The 22828-nt window shown below is 41.4% G+C and overlaps 1 protein-coding gene across 1 annotated transcript in view; it reads right to left on the bottom strand.

Moving 5' to 3' along the window:
* The window catches only part of ADCY1 (adenylate cyclase 1), a 157364-nt gene extending 143788 nt beyond the window's left edge, over window positions 1-13576 (bottom strand). Inside the window, exon 1 of the mRNA XM_074575654.1 lies at window positions 12367-13576. Coding sequence (XP_074431755.1) covers window positions 12367-13035 — 669 coding nt within the window. The 5' untranslated portion in view covers window positions 13036-13576. The remainder of the gene's footprint in view (window positions 1-12366) is intronic.
* Window positions 13577-22828: the final 9252 nt, after the last annotated feature.

The following is a 22828-nucleotide window of genomic DNA, read 5'->3' as shown; positions in this document are numbered from 1 at the left end:
CAACAGTTGTGTTTTCCCACACACGAAGAAAACAACCTGAAGTTTGCTGGGCTTGCTGAGTTACCAACAGTGATGCTATATAAAAAATTTACATTTGCATCTCGGAAACTGGACTATCAGCATCAGTCTTTCTTACACATTTCGGTAGGTCATCAAAATCACTACTTTAGATAGTAAAGAAACCTGAACTTTGGCAACCTAAATTTGAACTGTGACTCTAAAGAAGAAAAGATTTTTACGTCATACAGCTCCATTCTTGAACCCCTTAGTTGCAGTAAGGAAATTATTTATACATATATTTATATTTATTTTCTTTTGTGCAATTGAATAAACCATCTACATTTAGGACTGTGCCCAGTAAGATTCGTGTAACTCAGCAGTGCATTATATATCAGCTTTAGGATTACTCTATTTTTTTTTAATTACAACTTTAGAAAAAGGTTTTCAACTGTCTTGTAAAAAGTCGTTGCAAGTCTTTGATTTTTCAGGCTTTTCTTCTTTTTTTAGTGGAATGGCAGCAACTATCATACATAAGGCAAAAGAAGCCAAGATGGCACCTGGTATCTCCCTGTGAAGAGAATTTCTTTGAAAACGTTAGATAATGGATTATATATGTGCCAAATCCTTACCTTTACAGAGGACCGGCAACTCTAAGTATTCAAAAGACAACTTCAGGGGCATGTAAGACATTTTGTAAGAAATAAAATTTCTCCCTAGTTTAGGTATTATATCTTTTGTTAGACAGAAGGAAAAATCATTATGATCAGTAGCCAAGCTCACTTCTTCAGTATACGATCGCACTGGAGAAATGGGGCTTTTGCAAACGATACCATAGAGATTTGGGATGAAGGTTCATGACTGTTGACTCACTAACTGACAAGACAGACGAAGTCCTGGGATTCAATGTTGTGCACCCTTAGGGAAATTAGAAAAGACCAACTTCCTTTCTGAAGTCACCCCCACCCCAGGAGAATGTTCCCTCTTTTGTATCTGGTTGATGTTCTCTTTTGGGGGAAGTTCGATAGAGGTCACTGAACGAAGAACTGCAGTAGTCAGCAAAAAATTGACAGGGACTGATTCCACAAACGCAGCAGCAGAAAAAGGAAAACAAGCAAGCATGCAAAACATATTTTTTTTTTTAATTATTAAGTCCTCTGATGATAAACTAGCAATGCTACAAAAATATCAGTTAAGGACAGAGAATAATTCATAGCTTTTCAAGTGGTCATTGCCCATTTCAGTACTTCTGTTCATCCTAACTGTAAAATGCCAACTGTAGAATTTTTCAGCATATTGTCCTAAGGCCTGAGAGTAGGAAAGGTGCATTTTTCATGTCCCTTGCCCATAAGCAAGCTAAGAAAATCCTACAGCTTAGCATTGCCCACCAAATATTAACTAAACATAATATTTGCACTAAGTAGTCAGCGGATATTCATGAACTCATTCATGATTCCCTTAATATTTCTGTCAGACATCAAATAAGGCTTAGAAATAATGCTGTTGAGATAAAAAAGCCATGCCAAACAATTTTCTCAGTCGTCCTCTTATAGATTTTGAATTTAGCAATAGCAATGGAACTAATTAACAGTCTCGCAAATGAAGCTCACTCTCACTTCTTAAACATCATCATCCTTTTCAGTAGAAGGATATTCCAGAAGCTGTTATGAGAAGAGTATGCACTTTCGGCTAGAAAAGCATATTACCCTCCTACCAAGGCTGTTTCAGGCACTGTGTTAATATTAATTGATATTGTGAAGTGCAGTTTAGAATAGGGATCCCCACTTCAGGCTGTGCTCCCTTCAAAGAGAAAAATCAGACTAATCTTTTTAACAGTGTAAGCAAGAAGAAATGGACTACTGATAAAGCAGTTTACTTTGACTAACAGGTCAGGCAAATTAACTTGGCTGCAATCTCCTCAATCTACTGCTGCCTAAAATAGAGAGCGAGCTGCACGGAGCAGGCCCGATAAGCTAATGTAAACGTTCCATCTGGGGGAACTCAAGCAGCTAGCTATCCTTCACCACTGTCATTTACATAACGGGGCATGGGAAGAGGAAGCTCACATTGTGAGCATGGAGATAACGCTCAGTTTGTTTCTCTGTTTCGAAAAGCATCGTTATTCCTTGTATTTCAAAGCATAGATGAATGACAGATAGAGCGCTCATCATAGCTAATCCTACCATGGACTTAAAAACTAGGCTTCCTCAACTCCCACAGCCCTGCTGCACTTGATTTGCATTAAACTAGCATGGATTAGCAGAGACATCAGCACAACGGTTGCAGAGTCCGGTACCAGGAATCACCCTGGACATCCGTGAGGGGTCATACACAATTTCCAGAGCATAGCATCTAAACTCTGTGACCCGTAATCCCAGGTGAGGAATAGCATCCAAATCTTTGACAGCCGTGACAGCAGTGACCGGGAGCCTGCAGGGCGAACTCCAGAGACAACCTGAAACAGTGGGAATTTGATCCTGATATGGCTTCTCTCTCACTGTTCCTTTCCACTGCCATTACTACAAACAGATCTTGGCTTCCTACACAGTTCACATTAAATGGTGCGCCCTTTTGGTTAAATCATTCTGGGATGAAATTATTACAGGCAAGAAGAATTTTTGGCACACCACATAAATCTTCCCAAAGCCCTGTGAGATGGTTTTTTGTGTGTTTAAAAGTGAAATCAGGCTCGGGCCTATATCCTTTACCTTTGGGTGAACATTGATCAATTTACATCAAAGCTTCATTTTGCCAGATATTGTATTCTATACAGATTAACTCAAACTCTGTACAGGAAGAAAGATATTCTTTACTTAGAAAGCATGTGCCTATTCTCCACTTCATGTGATCAAATTTCATAAGTTCTGCTCAAGCCCGATATTCTTTTTCAGGCTATTGATACTTCAAATTAAGGATATATTTTATGCAAATCTCTTCTACAATTGTGTTTATTAGTGTTATTTCATTTTCTAATTTTGTGTGGGTGAATAATCACTTTCATCTTCTAAGAGAGAATCATAGGCAGATTTATGGAAATCAAAAAATATTTCTCTACTGTTGTAGTGTATGAATGAGCAACCTATGCAAAAAGAAAAACTGTTGGGTTGGCTATAAGCACCCCTTAATTTTCTGTGCTAACCACTGTAAAGAACAGTTAATTCTGTTTACTTCTATAAAGTTGTATAGGAGGATGCACAACCGCTTGTTACTGAATCCAATAATGAACACCTCGCTCCAGAACAAACGTCTGAAAGGTGGTGTTGTAGCGGAATATTGTTCAATAATATTTTTCATATTAGCCACGCTTAGATGATTTCTTGCAACATGCATCTCTGGATTACAAAGGACTTCTGTTATTCTTGAACCACAACTAAAGAAATAACTATATTTCTGACAGATTTGTTGCACTTTATTGCCTGCCTTAGAGCCACACTAGATCCACATTTCTGGGATTTTTCAATATTTCAAATCCTGCTGGAGAAAGCAGCTTTCCTGTATATATAATGTGCTTGGTGAATTTATTTCTTTCAGGAATCAGATCACGTGGAAAGTTCATACAGAATAAATATTCCCGTATTATATTTATTGTACATTTATGTGAATTAAAATTCATATTATATTAACATCCATTGAAGGGAAGTGCTTTGCCCAGATTACATTCAAGTAAATGAAAGGTAATGCTATTGTCTTTGGTTATTCCAAATACAGAACAAACAGGTGGATAGAGTAGTTAACTATGTTGTTTCCTCAAATTCCTCCAAGTACATATCTTAAAAATTTGAAGCAAAGACAATTTCTTCCATGAAAACTTCCGCAGAGGAAGAAAGTAAGAAAGGAAATCCCATGCTTCAGAAATTTTTAAACAAAACATATGGGTTACATTATACTCTTTGATGGTCTCTCAGACCCATCCATCATAGCAAGCCAAAGACAGAGCTCAGCCTCAAAGCTTGAACCAGCCTCTTCTGCTTGCGCTTCTTGCTCCCCTTCCCAACAGCAAGGGTCTTGCAGGAGTTAATACTGCCTGACTTCTTCCTGTCAGCCACGTTCGAGAGTTGTAAACCATGAACATTTTAAGTCCGAGGTGAAATTTTCTTAGAACACATTATGAATTAATCAGAACATGAAACCTGCATGAAACCATGCCATCCCTTTGCCACACTCATAAAAGACTTTCTAACAATTATTCCATATTGGCACAACCAGGAGCTTACAAGCAACAAGGAACGGTGGTGTTCTGGCTCATCTCCCTCTTTCCATACATGCCATCCGCATTTAGTTATGTTTTATACTACTTTATTCCTGTACGGAAGACAGGAGTATATGGCCTTTTGAATCTAAGAAAGCACCGGACAATAACTAACTGTGATAGACAGAAAACATTTTTTTTTTTTTTATGCTAGCTGATGTTTTCTGAAATGGCAACAGCAGAATTTAGCATGTAAGAATGCAATGCATCTAAAGTGACAGAATGAGAAAAACCTAGAAAGAAAACTTCTGCTCTCTTTAGTAAGCATCATGCTATATAGACATGCAGACATTCAGGGCTGTGTTTAAAGTAGACGAAACTGAAACTGCACGAACTAGATGTTGTATTACAGTGGTTCTGCCTAGCATGCACTGCACTATAAGAATAACTGGGTAAAACAAGATGGGAAAAAACAATTTATAATTTGAATCCAGAAGAAGAAATGTCAGACCATATCAGGGACAACTATTCCCTATTCTCAAAATTTTTTCCTATGAGTTTAGCACTGAATATATCCAAAATTACATGTTCAGAAAGGAGAGAAGGGAAGGGAAGGGAAGGGAAGGGAAGGGAAGGGAAGGGAAGGGAAGGGAAGGGAAGGGAAGGGAAGGGAAGGGAAGGGAAGGGAAGGGAAGGGAAGGGAAGGGAAGGGAAGGGAAGGGAAGGGAAGGGAAGGGAAGGGAAGGGAAGGGAAGGGAAGGGAAGGGAAGGGAAGGGAAGGGAAGGGAAGGGAAGGGAAGGGAAGGGAAGGGAAGGGAAGGGAAGGGAAGGGAAGGGAAGGGAAGGGAAGGGAAGAAAAGAGAAGAAAAGAAAAGAAAAGAGAAGAAAAGAAAAGAAAAGAAAAGAGAAGAAAAGAGAAGAAAAGAGAAGAAAAGAGAAGAAAAGAGAAGAAAAGAAAAGAGAAGAAAAGAAAAGAAAAGAGAAAAGAAAAGAAAAGAAAAGAAAAGAAAAGAAAAGAAAAGAAAAGAAAAGAAAAGAAAAGAAAAGAAAAGAAAAGAAAAGAAAAGAAAAGAAAAGAAAAGAAAAGAAAAGAAAAGAAAAGAAAAGAAAAGAAAAAAAGAAAAGAAAAGAAAAGAAAAGAAAAGAAAAGAAAAGAAAAGAAAAGAAAAGAAAAGAAAAGAAAAGAAAAGAAAAGAAAAGAAAAGAAAAGAAAAGAAAAGAAAAGAAAAGAAAAGAAAAGAAAAGAAAAGAAAAGAAAAGAGAAATAATAGAAACCCTCAATAATTTATCCCATAGAAGCCTCAGAGATCTTTAAACACAAATTGGGAGCCCCTCAGCTCAGAGCTGCACAAACACATATGAAAACTGCTTTTTCACACAGTAAGTATGTAAATTAAACACAGTTCCTAATTACTAACATTATGTGCAGTATGTTGCTATTAGCCAGGGTCTAGACACTAAAATTTTACATTTTGAAATGCAGCCACCATTTGGCCCACTTTGTTAGCATTAAAATGAAAGCAATAATAGGGCACATGGAGATAGTCTAAAGCACGCACACATTAATGAGGACTGCAACCATGTAGCTCTCTGTAATACTGTATTCCCAATGCTATTACTTTATTGCCATTGCTATATAGAAAGCCATAGGCTTTGTTCTGATTTTGCAAGACCTCTGGACTGAAGCATGTCAGACTTGCTCTGGACTGAAAGTTTATTCTCTCAGGTTACACGTTTTTTGACATCCTTGTACTTTCTTTTACCTGGTTTAGACGTAACAGCATTTTTTTCTAATTGACCAGATGTCCGTAGCTAATTTGTGTTACTTTTGCTTATCTTTGCATGCTAGAACAACAGTTTTAGGACTAGCCTGTGGAAACATAGCATAGGCCTTGCGAAATGGAGACGCAGGAGATGCTGTAGAGGAGTACAGGCATGGGATTACAAGAGATGGGACATAGTCTTGGTACTGAAGACAACACCCATAACTATAAAAAAGATTCAGCAATGGTCAGGCAAAGAAATGCAGACATAAAGATGGACAAAACTGGGTTTAACTGTAACAAAGAGAACAAAGAACAGGTATCTAACATACATAAAAGGAAACATATGCAGTAAACTTGGATGCAATACGGAGCTGTAGAGCACTAAAGAAAGAGAAATGCATGTTAGTAAGCTTATAAAAATGTCCTCAAGTGGCCTCTAGAGCAAAGAACAAGAAATCATTAACATGAATATCCCCTTCTTTCCAGTGATGGACTCCAGATACTGCCAACACAGGTAACACCATCAGCAGAACGAAGCCACCAGCCTTAAGACTTGGAGAAGCAGGGAAAGGTGGGTATAATACCAAGGAAAGAGAGTAGAAACTAAGTGAGTGTACAACAGTGTTAGCTGCTTTATTATTATTAAAATATCTTCTGCATAGAAGCGCTCTTTTTCTTTGGTAATAATGGGATCTAGCCTATTAATCATTCTTTGATGAGCCAGTTAAGATTTCAATTACATTTAAAAAAATAAATTCCTAGCTTTATATAAGATGTATTTCCTCTTTGTCCGTAAACAAGACTTTGAGCGTAACAAGACTAAGATATGTTAAGAAATGTTTGACCAGTCAGTCAGAGCTTACCACTAGCAAATTCAACGTACATTTCCATAGGAAGTTTTTTTCCAACCAGAAAGTACAGAATGGGAGCGGAAAAGGTGGAGCCAAGGAGAAAGTCTGTCCTTTAGGCATGTATTTATTCATTGGATTAGATAATAGGCATCTGGTCCATCATCAGGACCCATAGGTGTTATTGCAATACAAACAGTAATACATGAGCCACAGGTGTCCATACAAAGGTCATATCATTGCAAATTGACTGCAAAAAAACAAATCATTGCAAAGAACTGCTACGAAAAGAATCAAATTCTTATAAAATTGTGAATACAGTGACATTCGTTGGAGGGAAGCTGCATTCTCACCAGGCTGTTAAGAAGGAGAAAAACAACCAAGCTTATCCGATAAATTATTTGTTATTTACTATTTCTCCAAGTCTGTATGATTTCCCAGTTTCCCAAAGGCTTTGTGTTTCTCAAGCATGCAGAAACATCAGTATGCTGTTATTGTTTGGAAACCCATGAAGAGTAGCAGTGTCAGCAGTTTGCAGACTCAGGAAGCCAAGAGCATATGAATCTCTATATGGAAAAAGACACTGAGCTCTACATTCCATAGAAAATCCTATACTTCAGCCTCTAGGTTAAAAGGACTGTGGTCAATACCTGGCAATCCCCACGCCACAAATGAAGATTAAAATCCCACTTTAACCGGGGGGGGGGAAAAAAAAAAAGCTTTACTAATATTTTAATATGAAGTAAATGTCAAACTAAAGTTAAGACTTACACACAGGTACTGACAATCTCTAAGAACAGCGGTCCCAATCTTTGGAAATAGCGGAAAACAGTGAATTCAAACAGATTATTAGTGCATAGATATGCTTGCAATACCAGAGATATTCTTGATAGTAATATTTGAAAAGCACCACAGAGAATGAACTAGCACGGTCCCTCAGCAGTAGTTTATAAGCATGAAGGAGAAAACTTGAGCTTTGCACTGAATAATAATGACAACGGTGCTGAGCGGTCTTTGATTTGCAACCCCTTTTTATTAGGCTGCTAGACTCTACCTTCTGTGCGAGAGACAAAGGTGTGCAGATTAACAGTTCTGTCAGTGATGTGTTCATTAATTACATTTTAAACACTAGCAGAAATAAGACTAAGCTTAGCACTATAATGATAATTCCTTGTAATATTCCAGACTACTATCACACTAACCTGCAAAGAGTTAAGATAAAATAAAATTGTAATAATGAAATAAATTATTTTAAATAACCGTTACCAGTTTCTAAACGTTATAGTTCTCATAGTCTACCCACTCCCCACTACAATTTTGATAGTTGCTGAATCAATACAATGCAAATCATACAAATAAATAAATACATGCACAAAACCAGTTTTAAATACATCTAGAAAAATACTACAACATCTATTTCACCACACTGCTGAAAAAAAATGATTTTTTTTCCACTAATTTATGATAGCACCTTTCTGTCTTCTGCTTTTTGTTATTGATGTTGGAACTCTGGTTTTCACAACAGATTTGCTCTTTCACAAAGATTTCTGTGATATGTGAGGGCACTTCATTGGTGTATGATTTGCTTTTGAATTCTCTGGAAATAAGCACACATTTAAAAAAAAAACAAACCAAGGGGACAAAAATATTTAGAGGGACAAAAATGTTATTTAACAGTAAGTCATGAAACTGTGCACATGCCACCACTGAGTAATTTCTTGAGCAGCCTTTGCTTTTCTCACCCCATCTGGCCTTAATGTCTCTAACACCCAGTCACAGCATCACAACAGAAATTAGACTAAGCTCCTTGGGGCAGGGTTCTGTATTTCTGTAACTGCTCTGAAGCACTTAACATACATCTGGAAGCTGTAGGGGAAAACAAAACAAAACAAAACAAAACAAAAACTAGAGTCCAGGCTGTTAGAAATTCATTTGTAGGTTCAGCCACCTGTGGATACCTTGTCACATTATGTGGCACGAGCATTTTCTTCCATGGCTCCAAAGGAAGTGAAAGAGTCCAACTAATGTGACCACTATGCTATTGATAATCTGCACTATTTACATCCCTATCACAGTGTCAAATAAGACATGCAAAACCAGCTGTGAAGTCAGCATGGCTTTTGCCATGAACTTATTCCAAATGGGGTCAAGGTTGACCACAAGTACTTTGCGTGTTTTTAATATTCCACTTATTTATAGATATATTTTATCTATTACTACATTTCTCTTAAGAAATGAGCAGGGCATATTAGCAGATCGGAATGTTCAATTTGATGGAAAACCAGACATTGAGTGGAAAGATGAAGCTCAAGTTCTGCCCCATTACTCCCCTGGCTCTCTTTGCCTCCCTGCACTTTTGTTCCTCCTCTCCTCTTGCTTTTACACATACCTGTGTCTCAACTCATGACATGACATGACATGACATGATGTCTAATGGTGGAGAGAGCTAGAAGAAATGAGCCTGTGATCTCCATAGACCACCCACGGACAACACTGTGCTGTCAGAAAACTACCACTTGAAAATTAAATGTGCTTTACTGTCTAGACCTCATACCACAATGAGCTGATCTATTGATTTTAATATGCTGAAGTGTTTGTACATTTATATGAATGCAAATTTTAAGCACGCCATGGGACCCACTCAGGGTCTGATTCAGCACTATTGTAGTCAGTGAAGCTTTTTGCATTCAAAGATTTGCATGCAGTGATTCCTCAGATACCATGGAACAGAAGATGTGCATCCAAAAGCCCACCTCCGAACAAGCCCCTTAACTTGGCTGTGCGCTTTTTTTAATGGATTGAACTTGAAACAACATGAGTGCTTGGTCTTGATGACAACTTAACTTGCCAATTTAACTTCAGTGGAAGTTACTAGGTCTGCGTTCTCTTAAAGCTCAGGCTAAACAAAAATAAAATTGGTTCCCTGCCTGAATTGCACAAAAATCAAAGGCTTCTTTAACAGAACACTGGCCTCAGTGTTTGGTGCAAGTGCTTCTGCATTTCTGGACACGGCAGATTTCTATTTAAAGATTTAAATTCACACGTTTTCTTGGGGCTAGGGAGCAATGGGTTGGGAGAAAGAACACAGCCATTCACGCTATTGCAGCTCTGCATACAGCAGTCCGGCCTCCTTGGCACACTGACTGCATGCTGTACCTACAAGCACTAGCACTGGGACGGTCATGATAAAATCCAGTGGCTGGGAAGTAGATGCAGACAGTGAGCCAGCATCCATTCTAGCTTTTGCAAAAAAGGCTGCGCTACTCTCGGCCTACTCTCAGGCCAGGCAAATAAAATTCAGATGATGCGGCCTTTACATAGCTTTAAATATACAACCATTGTGAAACTGTTCTTCGGAAAAGAAAAAAACACAACTTTTTTGGAAAGGAAGAGTCCCTTCATACACAGAGATAGTCTTCAAATCGGAAGACGTTTTGTTTGCAAATAAGCAACAAATCAATGTGCACTTCTGTGCAACACAAGTTCACAGACCAGTTATTTTGCTTGACTCAGAGCTGGTTTCTGACACTTGTTATCAGCAAAGCATACTGCTCTGGGGATTGCATGCGAATTACTGAAATTACTTGGATGGGGGGGAAAGGGTGATGAAGAGGGTGGTGGTGCTACCCCAGCTGCCAGTCAACTATTTCTATGTATTTTTAAGCCAGCTTCTCTCCTGTACAATAACTGAGTTAAACTAGTGTGAAGAAAGTAAGTTAGCAGATTTCCTCTCTTCAAAATGTTCCACATTCAAGCCCTTGGTTAGATAATTTAGTGAGCAGACTTTATTGTCAGCTTCTTTATGTTGTTTGTCTAGAACAGCAGGTGCCACACTGAGCTGCAACTTGGCATCAAGGAAAATCTGCCTCTGTGTCAGAGCAGCCAGGATAGCCTGGACTCCCATAAGGACTAATTGGTACTCCAGTAAAAACAGCTATCTTCAGCCCTACTCAAGAGAGATATATTCTCGTGTTTTTCGCATCCTTTTGGATGCTTTTAAGGAGGAGTCCTCTCAGTGCTCCTGCATTTCATCAGCTCTCCCTCTCATGGAAACTCTAAATCACGCATTTAAAAATAGACCACCAGATTATCTGGGTAAATCATAAAGCTCAGCTTATCTCTCTCTTCCCCTTCAAAATATACAATTTATTTTGTCCACCAGCTCAGCAGCGTGAAGCCATGAATAATCCTGTTTGTCTCAGTAACCCCACTCTTCTGATGATTCCTGTGTATCTCCATTATGTGCATGTATGTCACGCTGGGGGGTGTGTTTCTGTGCAAGCAAGTAAGGAGGAATAAGGAATTCACAGTTCTGGGCATAAAGGTGTACAATTCTGTTTATGGCAGTGTTTATGCCCACGCCAACTGCGTGCGTCCTAGTGTCACAACACAGCCTTACACAGCCATGGAGAATAATACCAGGAATCAGCAGAAGTAACGTACAAAGTACTTCGATTATGCATTAAATTGTTGTTTAACACCAATGTAGACCCCAGAATCTGTGTGCTTCCCCTGAGGGCAGACATAATCAATGCAATACGAGGGAGGACACAAAAATTTTTCGATTTCTCTTTCCCAGTAGTTCAGAGGCACCACATAACGGAGCCTTAAGCAGCACACCCCGACTCCCGGCTCCAGCGTTTTACACACGCGCATCTCCTCATCCTCCTCCCTCTGCCAGTGCGGCCCATCAGGCCACGGGAGCTGGAGAAAGCCCTGCAGGGCTATAAATAGCTACTCGGGGGAGGGGGGGAGAGTGCAGCAGCACGCTTCCAAAGATGCTTGCTGCAAGAGGGAGGTTTTTCTGGCTTAATTCAGAGGGGAAAGGGAACCGCTAGGAAGTTCACTGACATAGCAGGTAGTGTCTGCGGAGAGGGGGCAGCAGCTGCCCTGGGGAAACTGAAGGGCGAACGCCTCGCTCGCTGCGAGAACAGCGAGAGGGTTTCCCCCTTGGAGTGTCCCTCCCCTATTTCAGATCGTTTTCTGCAGAGACCCCCTGAGATGGGCTGTTGGCACGAAGGGTCCACGACTGAGCAAGACAACGACGATACAAATCAACTCCGTCGAAGTGTTATTAGCACACGCACCCTATTGTCTATTCTAAGTTTGTACTGAGTCAAGCGCTATTATTCATACGCCCTGGATTTGCACGGACTGTGCACGCCGTGCCCATGAACCGGCCCCAGCGTGGAAACGGTAGTGCTGGCTCCCCTACACTCTCCCTGGTTTTCCTTTGAGAGACAAAGCCGAGACGTCCCGTCTCCCAAGAGCCGTCCTATCCCCCCCCTCCGCCCCCCCGCCTCCCGCAAACTTTCGGCAACTACAGACACCGCCTGAAGCACAGGTGCGTGCTCGCCCCTTCCCCGTCGGGGACACACCGGGCACTCCCCATCCACCGCCCAGCGCCGCCGACACCCCGGCCGGCTGCGCTAGGGGCGGCATGCAGCCCCCGCCGCTCACCGGGACGCGCTCCGCGCCTCTCCGCGCCTCTCCGCGCTTCCCCGCCCGCCGGGCACGCACCGCGCGGCTGTGCTGCAGTGCCCGGCCCGGCCCGGCCCTCTCTCACCGTCCTCCAGAGCCGCTGCCGCTTGGCACTGACGGAGGTGGCGGTGACGATGAGGTGGGAGACGGACACCACCAGCCCGAAGACGATGGCCAGCAGGGTCCGGACGGGCAGCAGCGAGTAGGAGACGAAGGTGACCAGCATGAGCTGCCACATGCCCTGCTCGGGGGCGCTGGGCGGCTCCATGCCGTAGGCGCCGAGCGAGAAGGGGCAGCAAAGGAAGGAGAAGGTGAAGCTGAAGAGCAAGGTGAGCTTGACGATCTGCTGCAGCTGGGTGACCTGCAGGTACTTGACATTGGTGACGATGAAGAGGGAGAGGAAGATGATGCAGTGGACCGGGTGCGAGCCTTTGGAGATGGTCAGGCTGGGGCTGGAGAGCAGCTCCACCAGGGCCAGGCTGGCGGTGAGCACAATGAGGACGGCCAGCGCCTTGAGGGTGGACGTCTGCTCCAGCTTCAGGTTGTAGCTCTGGAAGAGAGCCTCCAGCTCCTTGCAGTCAAACTCGTCCTCGCAGGCGATGGCATCCAGCAGCAGCAAGGGAGGGGGGTCCCCCAGCCCGGCTCCTGCTCCCGCCGCCGCGGCAGCCGGTGGGGAGCAGCAGCAGTGGCAGCACTTCTTCCTCTTGGTCTTGACTTTCTGAAACGGTATTTCCTCCATGTCAGTGCCATTCATAAACCTCGGGGAAGAAATGCTCCTCCTGGTGTCCCCCGCTGCCGCTCCTCCGCCTCGTCGCTCATAAAAGAGAGCAGGAGCCGCGGCCGCACGCCCGCCGGCAGCCCGCGCCGCCGCAGCTCCGCGGACGCGGGCACCGGGCGCAGCTCGCCGGCCGCAAACCGCGGCGCCGGCAAACGCCCCCCTCCGCTGCCACCAGGGAGCCGGGGATGGCTGGGACGGCGGGAGGAGAGCCTCACTCGTGTTAATACGCCAGCCTTCCTGCCTGCTCTCTCCCTCTCCCCTCTCCCCTCCACCCACCTCCTCCTCCTCCTCCTCCTCCCACCCTGGTGCTCCAGGGATGTTAATCTCCTAATGACACCAAAACACCATCCAAAGGTTTGAAATCAAGCGGAGGGAAGGGTGGGGGCAGGGGGTGGGTGGAAGCGGAGAGAAGGGGAGTGGGGGGTAATCAACAGGCAGGTCTCCCTTCAGATACCGCTATTGGGGAGAGCAGAAGCTACGAAGAGCGGGTGGCAAACGGGCTCCCGGGGAGTGGGCAACATTTAAAAAAAACCAAAAAACAACCGACACAAAACCAACCATAAACAACGACAAGGGAAAAAATAATGAAACCCAGCCAGGGGACTGGGCTAATAGGAGGAAAGGTGGGGGCAGAAGGGCCGGAGAGAAAGCAGGAGGCAGGGAAAGGCAGGGCGATCCCCTTCCCACGTCGAGAGCATCACACCGGGGCTGGGGAGCGAGAGGCGCCTGCGCGCCGCCAGCTTGGGAAGCCGGACACGTCCCTCGGCGGGGCAGCGCCTCCGGGAGCGGCGGGGGGACCGCCCGCCCCCCGCGCCCCTCGCCCTCCCCGACGGACCCCCCGGGCCCTCCGGCTTTCCAGCTCTACTCGCCTTCGGGCTGCGGATGCCGTCTGGCAGCTTTGTGTTGCCCGCCCACCTTTACATCTATTTAAATGTATATAAATATACCAAAATCTACATGTAGAGACACGTAAATATACGTGCATATGTAAATATATATAAGTATATATAAATTTATACATATAGGTGAATCCTCCTTCCTTTGAGACATGAAGTCTTATCTGCCTGAATAAGCATGCTGATTTTACCGGTTTTGCTTCCTGGACTCTGAAGCTGTTGGGAAAAGTGCAGTGAATGAGAAAATTTTCAAGAAAACACATTTCTGTGCGCACTTCTGCTTGTCTTGGAGGACAAATCAGTCAGTGGCTGTGGAGGGCTACTCTTGTGACATCCCCCACAAAGTTGCACTCAGTGCTTCATCAAAAACTTGAGTTGGAAGTCTGTGTATTGTTTTTGAAAAAAAACATCCAATTCCGCCTATAATGCTGCTACCACATACCACTATTACTAAGTTGCCACCAAAGAATACAATACGATATTCTTTTCTGTAACCATTTCATCTAATTTTGGGATTATGAGACTGATTCCAAACTTACCAAAGACTAGAGAAAGGACTCCAATGTTCCTTTTGGCTTTGGATCGAGCATTTGTAAGAATCCGAGTTAGAAAATGTCAAAATAGAAGACTTTAATAGATTATGAACATTTGGCTTTACAAGGAAATACTTTACAGGAATACTTTCCAGAATCAAAGCAGAATCCTACTATCAATGGCATGTTGAAGATCTAGTTGCTGATTTTTGTGTCAGTGATGTCAGATTCTGGTTCTGGATTTGGGCTGAAGAGCCTTAAGATCAACAGCAGGCAGGGATTCTTTAAGATTTGTTACAGCTGTGAATGATGTTGGTACTTCAGTTCAGGGTACTAAAGTAGCTTTAAAAAAATATCTCTGGTATATGATCTAAAGCAACATAGTTTTTTACATTAATATTTCAGTATTTTATGCTAGTCTTAGCCCTCCAGACTCAGTATACAGTCATTCTTTTGAACTTGTGCAGACCTCATTAGGAGAAGGGAATGAATCAACATTGCTGGAGTTTGTGTGTTACAGATTCAAAATATTTCACACTTGAGATGATGACTGTTACTTACTCTGTGTTCATATGATGCCATTTATGGTGGTTTCCTAGACAATGACTTAGACCCTCAAACACTGTAGAACTGTAAAATAAATGGTATTTAGATTTCTGTAACTTCCTTCAGGAAGAAAGTAAAAGGGTTGGATTTTCTGGCCCGAGTGCTGGAAACAGGAAGAGATGTTTAGCTGAAATGTAACTGAATCTAACACAAAAAGGCTTCCTTTGTTTTGCAGTATCTCTAGTGTGTTTGGAAAGCTAATAAAATTCATCTCCTTGTTCACTTTGATGCATAAATTCACTTCAGTCACACATATATTAGACAAATACACACTGTTACATTTTCACCTGTCCTCAGTTTTCTTCTGAGCTCATATATCTTGAGGGATAAATTAATATTTCACATCTCACACTGCATAAGAGGTGGCACCTAGCTTCCCAGCCCTAGGAGCAATCCACTGAAAGACTTGTCATGCTAGCAGTTATCATTTCTTTCTTCTGGCTCTCAGCTCGCTATTGGGAAAGTGGGAGGTGAGTAATTCCCTACAAGGCATCCTGTGGTTTAGATTGTTTTCATGATTCTTACAACCTCAGGATGGGTTAGTTAGTACATACATACAGCAGAGAAGGCCCGTATATATGAGACATAAACATCTCCATTCTTACTAGGTCAAGGGGAAGCAGTGAACCATTGAAGCTTCATCTTCCTTAGACGCTGTAAGAATATGGAAATGCCGCACAGTGATCAATGAAACTCCTCCATCCTTTATACACTGTTTCACATCACAGGGCAAACACCTCACCATACCCTGCACAGTGACGAGGCCAATTTTTACCACCTGATGTCACAAATATAAAGAAGGAACCTCAGAACTTTTGTCTGAAACAGGCTTCTTATTAAAGCAAATAGCCAGCTATAAAACTGCGGGAGTGCACTTGACACAGTGCTGTATTTTCTGACCAAATTTACCTGCTGCAGGTGACAGCAGCCTGGTTGGGGTTTTGTGAACTACGAACAACGCTTTGTAGTCTATAGTACACTTCTGTCTCATTTCTAAGGAAGATACGTGGTTGGTTTTGATATACAATGCCCTCAAAGTTCTGGGTGTTGGCAAGATCCAAGCCAGCTCTTCCTGTTGAATGTCCTTGCCTTTGTAACCAGAGACTACTCTAGCAATACATGTAGTATTGACAGGAAAGGGCCATTAGAACCCAGCTTTATCACCTTTTGCATTACAAAACCTATCTGTTTTTTCAGCCTTTTCCTAAGAGGCAAGCTGACTTGGTTGTTTGAGTCACTGGAAGTGGAAAACTTTTCTTCACGGAGAGCTGGGCAGTATACGGATCTAGGTTAAACTAAGCAGAGGCCTCGCTACCTTTTACTGGACCTTAGGAGTTGTCTTGAATTAAAGGGCTATTCAGAGTTTCAGAATATTTATTTTTATTTATTTTGTGCATATAGATTATCCATTTAATAATTACTTATTTTTCACTGTCCATCTTGGTTTACTTTACTGAAGCCTCGGTACTTGCTTTTTGGATCTCCTCACCTCCAACAGTTTCAAGCACTCACTGCCTGATCCACTGGCTGGAGATCATCTTTGGAAGCGATACTTTTCACAGAACTAGAGCTTTTGAGATTCATGACAATTTAGAATTTAGCATAATCAAAAGTTTGGCATCGATAGAATTTTGTCTTGGGTTAATTTTTATCTAAGTAAGGACTGCAAGGATCTTAATCTTTTATCCATATTTAGTATTGCCTACTGGTAACATAAGGCTCTATTGTCTGAGACAAGGATAGAAATCTTTTTTCTTCTCACCCCCTCTGACAGTAAGAGTAAGGACTCTGCCTAAAGCTATTGAGAAATTTTTGCAGATTCATTCTAGCAGGCACAGCTTGTTAATGCCACCACAGAAATATGTCTAGTGAGAGAAAAGGAGTGATGTGGGCAGGACAGAAGAGGTCCTGCAGAAACTGTAGGAATGACCGGGCTTGAACATAAAAATTCAAGAGAGTGTTTTCCTCCTCTCATAGATGTCTGAAATATATTCACCATTTTTTCTAGATTTTAAGGAAAGCCAAGATTTGGAAAAAGTGAAAGTATGCTTTTCCAAATCATGCACAGATTTCATTTGGAATCTGTATGGGGTCTCCATTCACATTCCTATTTCAAGAAATATAGGCTAGATTTCTGTAAGGCTACTGAAATACTGTTTGAATAGATCTCATGAGCATTGTAATAACTGTTTGTTAAAATTAATTGTGATTTTAAAGTTCGATTTATGTTGCATGCATTTTGATGAAGTACAGAAGAAACAGATAGTTCTGATATATACCACTGCCACAGTTAAACAACTTTAGCAGCAAGTTTGAATTCACCTAACTAGAGAGTCTACTACAGAGCTGAAATAAACTTTGCCCAGCGACAGTAAGTGAAAGCCTTACAACATTAGGAAACATTAGCGTTTAACCTCAACACTGCTCTGCAAAACAACTTCTTGATTTGAACTTTTCCTTTGTGCTTTTTCATACAAGAGCCCAGAACAGAGTTGAGTCCTTCAAGGGTATATTTAGGTTATAACGCCTAAATATACCAAGTTTGTCAACAACTCAGTGACGAACCTGTGCGTCAGCTTCTGTTCAGGTCTAACAACAGCACTTTTGCTCACTCAGTTTCCTTTGGACCACACGGTGTTTTTACACCCAGACTATTTTAATCACAATTCTATCTGCATAGAAGTCTATTTAGTTGCGTAATGTATTGGAGAAAAAAAAATCAGATGAGAAGAAAATCACATTAAGGCCATGACCCCAAGTCAATTGTCAGACAAGACTTCTGCTGAAGCAATTAGGAGATTTGACTGAAAAATAATATGGTTAAAGTGGCTAATTTACCAGCAGAGAACGGGGATGGGTTTTCTCCACTTCTCTGCTGAGCGGAGAGTACAGACATTAAGAGCATTTGAATTCTCTACCTCTCTCTTCTATTCTAAGCCTTCCAAGAGAGCATGAGACTTCTGTGACCTACTGAACTTCTATATTAATACTAATGAATCTCTCCAGTGAGCAAGCAATGTGCTTTTCAGCCAGCATGGATTTATAGCAGGTCAGCTGGATCCTTCCAGCTTTTGACAAGCCATTCATTTCCTCCATCAGTACTGCATCAACTTTGATTTATCTATTCTTCTTCTAAAATTAGAGGCAACTAAAGTCTATTATATAGGCAAAATTTCAGGAAACGGGGTTGGTGCATTTTTATGAGGAATTCACTGACTGTTTCTTTCATGATCTCTAGTAAGCCATACTTCTCAGGAGCTTCCCCAAATACCACATCCCATCTGTCCATGCTTCTGTCTCACCACTCCCGACTGCATCCTCCATGTTACTTCAGAAAAATGTCAGGATTTTTCCTTGATGAGCCTGCGGATGGTAACAGCATGGAAATGACACAGGAAAGGCTTCAAAGCTTCTTCAAAACCGTTTGCTGCATACTTTGCCAAGGGGTATACAACAGTGATATATACTGAATAAAAAACAACCACAAGAAATGACAAACCACCTGCAAAACCTACACAGCGCTCGCACCATCTATTTTTGTTATTTTGTTTTAGATGTGTAAGATAGAGCCTACTCTTTTTCAGTGGAGAATAGTGCTCAGAAGGCTATGATGCAGCTACTCTCAGTTGGATGTGAACGTGCTGGTACACCCTCACGGTGCAATGCAGCTCCACGCAGAGGTACCTGCATGGAGAAACCCACATAGCTGCACATTACATGGCCTTGCACTCGTGTCAGAGCTTGCCAGCTCAGGCTTCATACTATGTTTACGTGGTTGTGCAGTAACCGGCTCTGGACACAGCTTGTTCAGGGCTGTCTTGGGATCTTTGCGCTATAGCCTGGAGACTAGAAATATCACGTTAGTTCCTGGTCAGCTTGGTTAAGAAACTCTTTCTGAGCCAACTCCACAGTTGATATCTCACAAAACCCACAATTATATAAAGGTGGATCAGTTCTCAGGCAAAATATAAATATTTTCAAGTTTCCGCCAAGTTTCCTTTTGCAAATCCTTTCAGAAAAACAAAGGAAAGAAAACAAGCCCAACCCTTCTCCCTCAACATCTCAGTACTTGTCCATGCAACAGAACAATGAAAATTTCCATGATCAGTGAGTAGATTTGGTAGCAATTTCTGTTATGCAGGTGATCTGATTGACCAAGGCATTCTTAAAAATCCTTAGCTGTAAAACTGTACTCAGGAAAATTGAGACCACTTGGAAGAAAATATTTTTAATTCTCCTTGCTTCCATGTCAAACATTTAATTCTCATTTTAGGAGTTCTGCAAATGCCTAGCATCAGGGTGCTGGCAGTGTTTGACAACATTAAACAGCTCTGATCTTGTTCCATGAAATCAAGTTTTGATATTCACTGCAGCTATGTTAGCCCTGGTATTGTAACTATGCTTATTTCCCAAGGAAGGATTCTATTCCTCTTTATATTCATATTGCCATTTTCTAAGGTACGGGCATGGCTCTGTTCAGAGCCTATAACATTCTTGTTTGCCTAATGAAATGTAGTTCAGGTGTAGTTTAGATGTATTTCAGAGTATGCGTAAGGACAAGCATTTTGCTTAGTATAATCCCTTGAATACCTCAAAAAGAAAAAGCCAAGATGTAAGCAAAAATAAAAACAGAAATTATAGCTGAATTCCACAGTTCATTCCTAGCCTTATTTCTGATACATCCATTTAAACAAAAAATACATTAAAATAGTAATTCATATTCACCAGGTCTGGTCTCCTGTTTTGCTCATCTCAAAGTTATACTGCACACATATGCTTGGATCAGTGAATGGAAAGTTTAGTAAACAGCTTTTTTTTTCTTTCGTTTTTTTTTGTTTGTTTTGTTTTAAATGAAGACTGTCGGTTGCTTAAGATTTCTTTTCTGCCATATATGTTTTCATTATGTCAAGTTTTCATTCTTGGTAGTATTCAGGATGTACTTTGCTACGACTTTCCATCACAGTGCACTCATTAACAGTTCTGTAAATAGCTTCTTCAAGTGCCAGACCTGGGGCTCCCTTCTGGACTTCTGATTTGTGCAGAAATCCACTTTGATTTCATTTGGGAGTTTTTCTTGAGTAAGTGTTCTAAAAGCCTGCATATTTTAACTTGCAGAGCCTCCTGTCAAAAAGTGAAAAGTACACTGACAATATGAATTTGACATCAACAACAAGAAGTAATATATTTGTAGTCATTTCCCACTGGAGGAAAAAATTGCTCTTTTATACTAATTTTAGTGTTTGCTGATAACTGTGAACCTAACAATAGTTTCAAGACATAGCATACTACAGACAGCCAGCGTGTTCCCTGACAATTAGTTCTTGCACTTCATCACTGAAGTGAACGCAAATACAGTCCTTTGCTTTTTTTTTATATACCCAAGGAAAAATTCCCCGCAAACAGTGGAATTTTAACTAAAAATTTAAATGATGCTTTTCATATAGAAAGATAAGCTTGTCACAGAAGGCTCAGTCGCAGAAGGCACTTACTAGAGATTCACTTCCTCTAACACCCACTTGCAAAGTCCAGAGTGCCCAGAAACAGCATGTATAAGACATTGAACTGCTGTTCCACTTGATCTCCACTGAGGGCCAAGATTCCCTCTGTTTTATATCTAATCTATGTAATGAGATCATGTAAGTCCTGCAACTAGCAACAACTAATTAGGTCAAATTAACAGTACGTATGTTACTGGATCTATTTTGAGGTTAAACCCTCAAGATGGAGCTACCCTCCTTTTTAAGGTAAGAGCTGCTGTCTGTTCAAAATCAAAAGACAACTTTACGTTGTGCTGTGTTTACTATTCCTTTAGTCAGACCTGTGCTCAACATTAAGACAGACTTCTGGTGGCTTTGTTTTCTTGTCACCTGTGCTCCCCTTTCCTCCTAAACAATTTGCATAAACCTGCATAATGCTATTTAGCTTATGCCCCGCTGTTACTATAAATAGGTGAACTGGAAATTCAGCTTAGTAAAGCAACTTAATTCTTTTCTTGTCTCGTACTTTCTTCCTGCTTCCACGCTGTGCATGTGTTTGTGTGTGTGAAGGTGTGAAAGAGAGATCGTGTAGTCAAAAGGAATTTTAAGAGATAAGTGTAATTGTTCTTATTAATGATTAGGGGAAACACAAAATTTTCTGAGCTGATGCAAAAGTGGGAGCCTAAAGAACAACCCCAAATATTACAGGGGTTCCCCTATATGTGTGTGTAACTGCGTGTGAGTGCATGTGAGTGTGTATGTTTGTAAATGTAAAGAAGCAGGATTTTTTTCTTTTTTTCTTTTTTCTTAGAAAAGACAAAAAAAGGGAACATTTTACATTTTTCCTTATGTGAGACAAGTTGAGAGTTATGTAGTCCGGTGGTGATGTTTTTAACACTGCATCTCATACCTTTCACACACAGTCTTCCTTTGGGTTTTGTGTTTTCATTTATTTGCTCAACAACCTGTTTGCTTATCAGCCAAGACTGCAGTTGAAAATTAGGTTGTTTCTTTAAAAACCTACAGGTGAAATTAAATATCTCATAGAATATAGAATATCTCTAGTTGGAAGAGACCCATAAGGATCATCTCCTTCTTTTGCAGCAAAATAAAAACTTGGATTTTATTTAAAAGTAGGCATTTTTTTTCTCACAAATTTTGTTTGCAAAAACCATAAAAGGTACAGGAGATTAAATATAGGTCTGCATGCCTAAAAAATTAATTGTATATTTGGTACAGCTATTTTTGTAGCACCTTAGCAGTTAATCCCTGAGAATGCTTCCCCTTCTCAGAGAGAGACGCATTACTCTAAGGAGAGCTTACTGTTGTTTTTAACTCTAGCCTGAGTACGTACAAGCCTGACTACATCTATTATAGATTGGGTTTTATCCTCCAGTCTGAAATGTATGTCACTCTTCTAAACAAGGTTAAGTGCTATTTTTTCTTCCCCTAATCCTGTTTAGCAAAACAACGCGGTAGTCTGGGCAGTTTAAATATTCCAGTTAAGTGGGAGAAAGGTCACTGCGAGATTACTGCAAAGGTATCAGGTGTTGCTAAAGGGCGAATGCATTTTCCGGAAGGATTTCCTAAAGGATTTCCAAAGGATTTGGGGGAAGGCAAGGCAATACGAACATTAAAATAAAACATCTCTAGGAATATTCAGCTACCATCACAGTGATGAAACCTATGTTTATTTTTGCGAGTAGATTTTACAGTTTTGTCCAGCACCGACTGAATTCACCAAAAACTGGGGAACACCTTCCACTTCTTTTAATCCCAAGTGCCACTCTGCGGTGCCCAGTGATGAATTCTGCCTCCTGGTGGCCAGATCTGCTCATCATGCTGCCTAAGAAAAATTGCCCTGATTTCAGTGAAAATGTATCCCACAGCCCTACAGGGCTGAATCCAGAGGTTAAGGAAGTTGATTGGCTATTTTCTGTCAGCTCGACGTGGTTTTATGCCTGGCTCGTGACTTCTGAGGCTTTACATTCAAGATATATGTGTGACTGGTGGACCTCTTCAGGGAGATTTGCAACAGCCCCTGTGGTCAGCAAGGTGCTTCCGGAGATCAGTGTGTCCACAAGACAGATTTACCCACCAAACAAATACTGAAGAGAAATGCCCTATTGACTAAGCATTCAAAATTCTCACCCATAGGTAATTTTTTTTTCCCCCAAGAACCCCAGGTGACTTTCTCCAAGGACATGGTGGGAAGAGGTAGCAGCGATAATCCAAAAAGCGATGAGAGCACTTTCTG

Source organism: Larus michahellis, chromosome 2, assembly GCF_964199755.1.
Source record: "Larus michahellis chromosome 2, bLarMic1.1, whole genome shotgun sequence".
Lineage (NCBI taxonomy): Eukaryota > Metazoa > Chordata > Aves > Charadriiformes > Laridae > Larus > Larus michahellis.
Note: the sequence above shows the minus strand (reverse complement) of the source record. Positions and strands in the feature narration are given on the sequence as shown.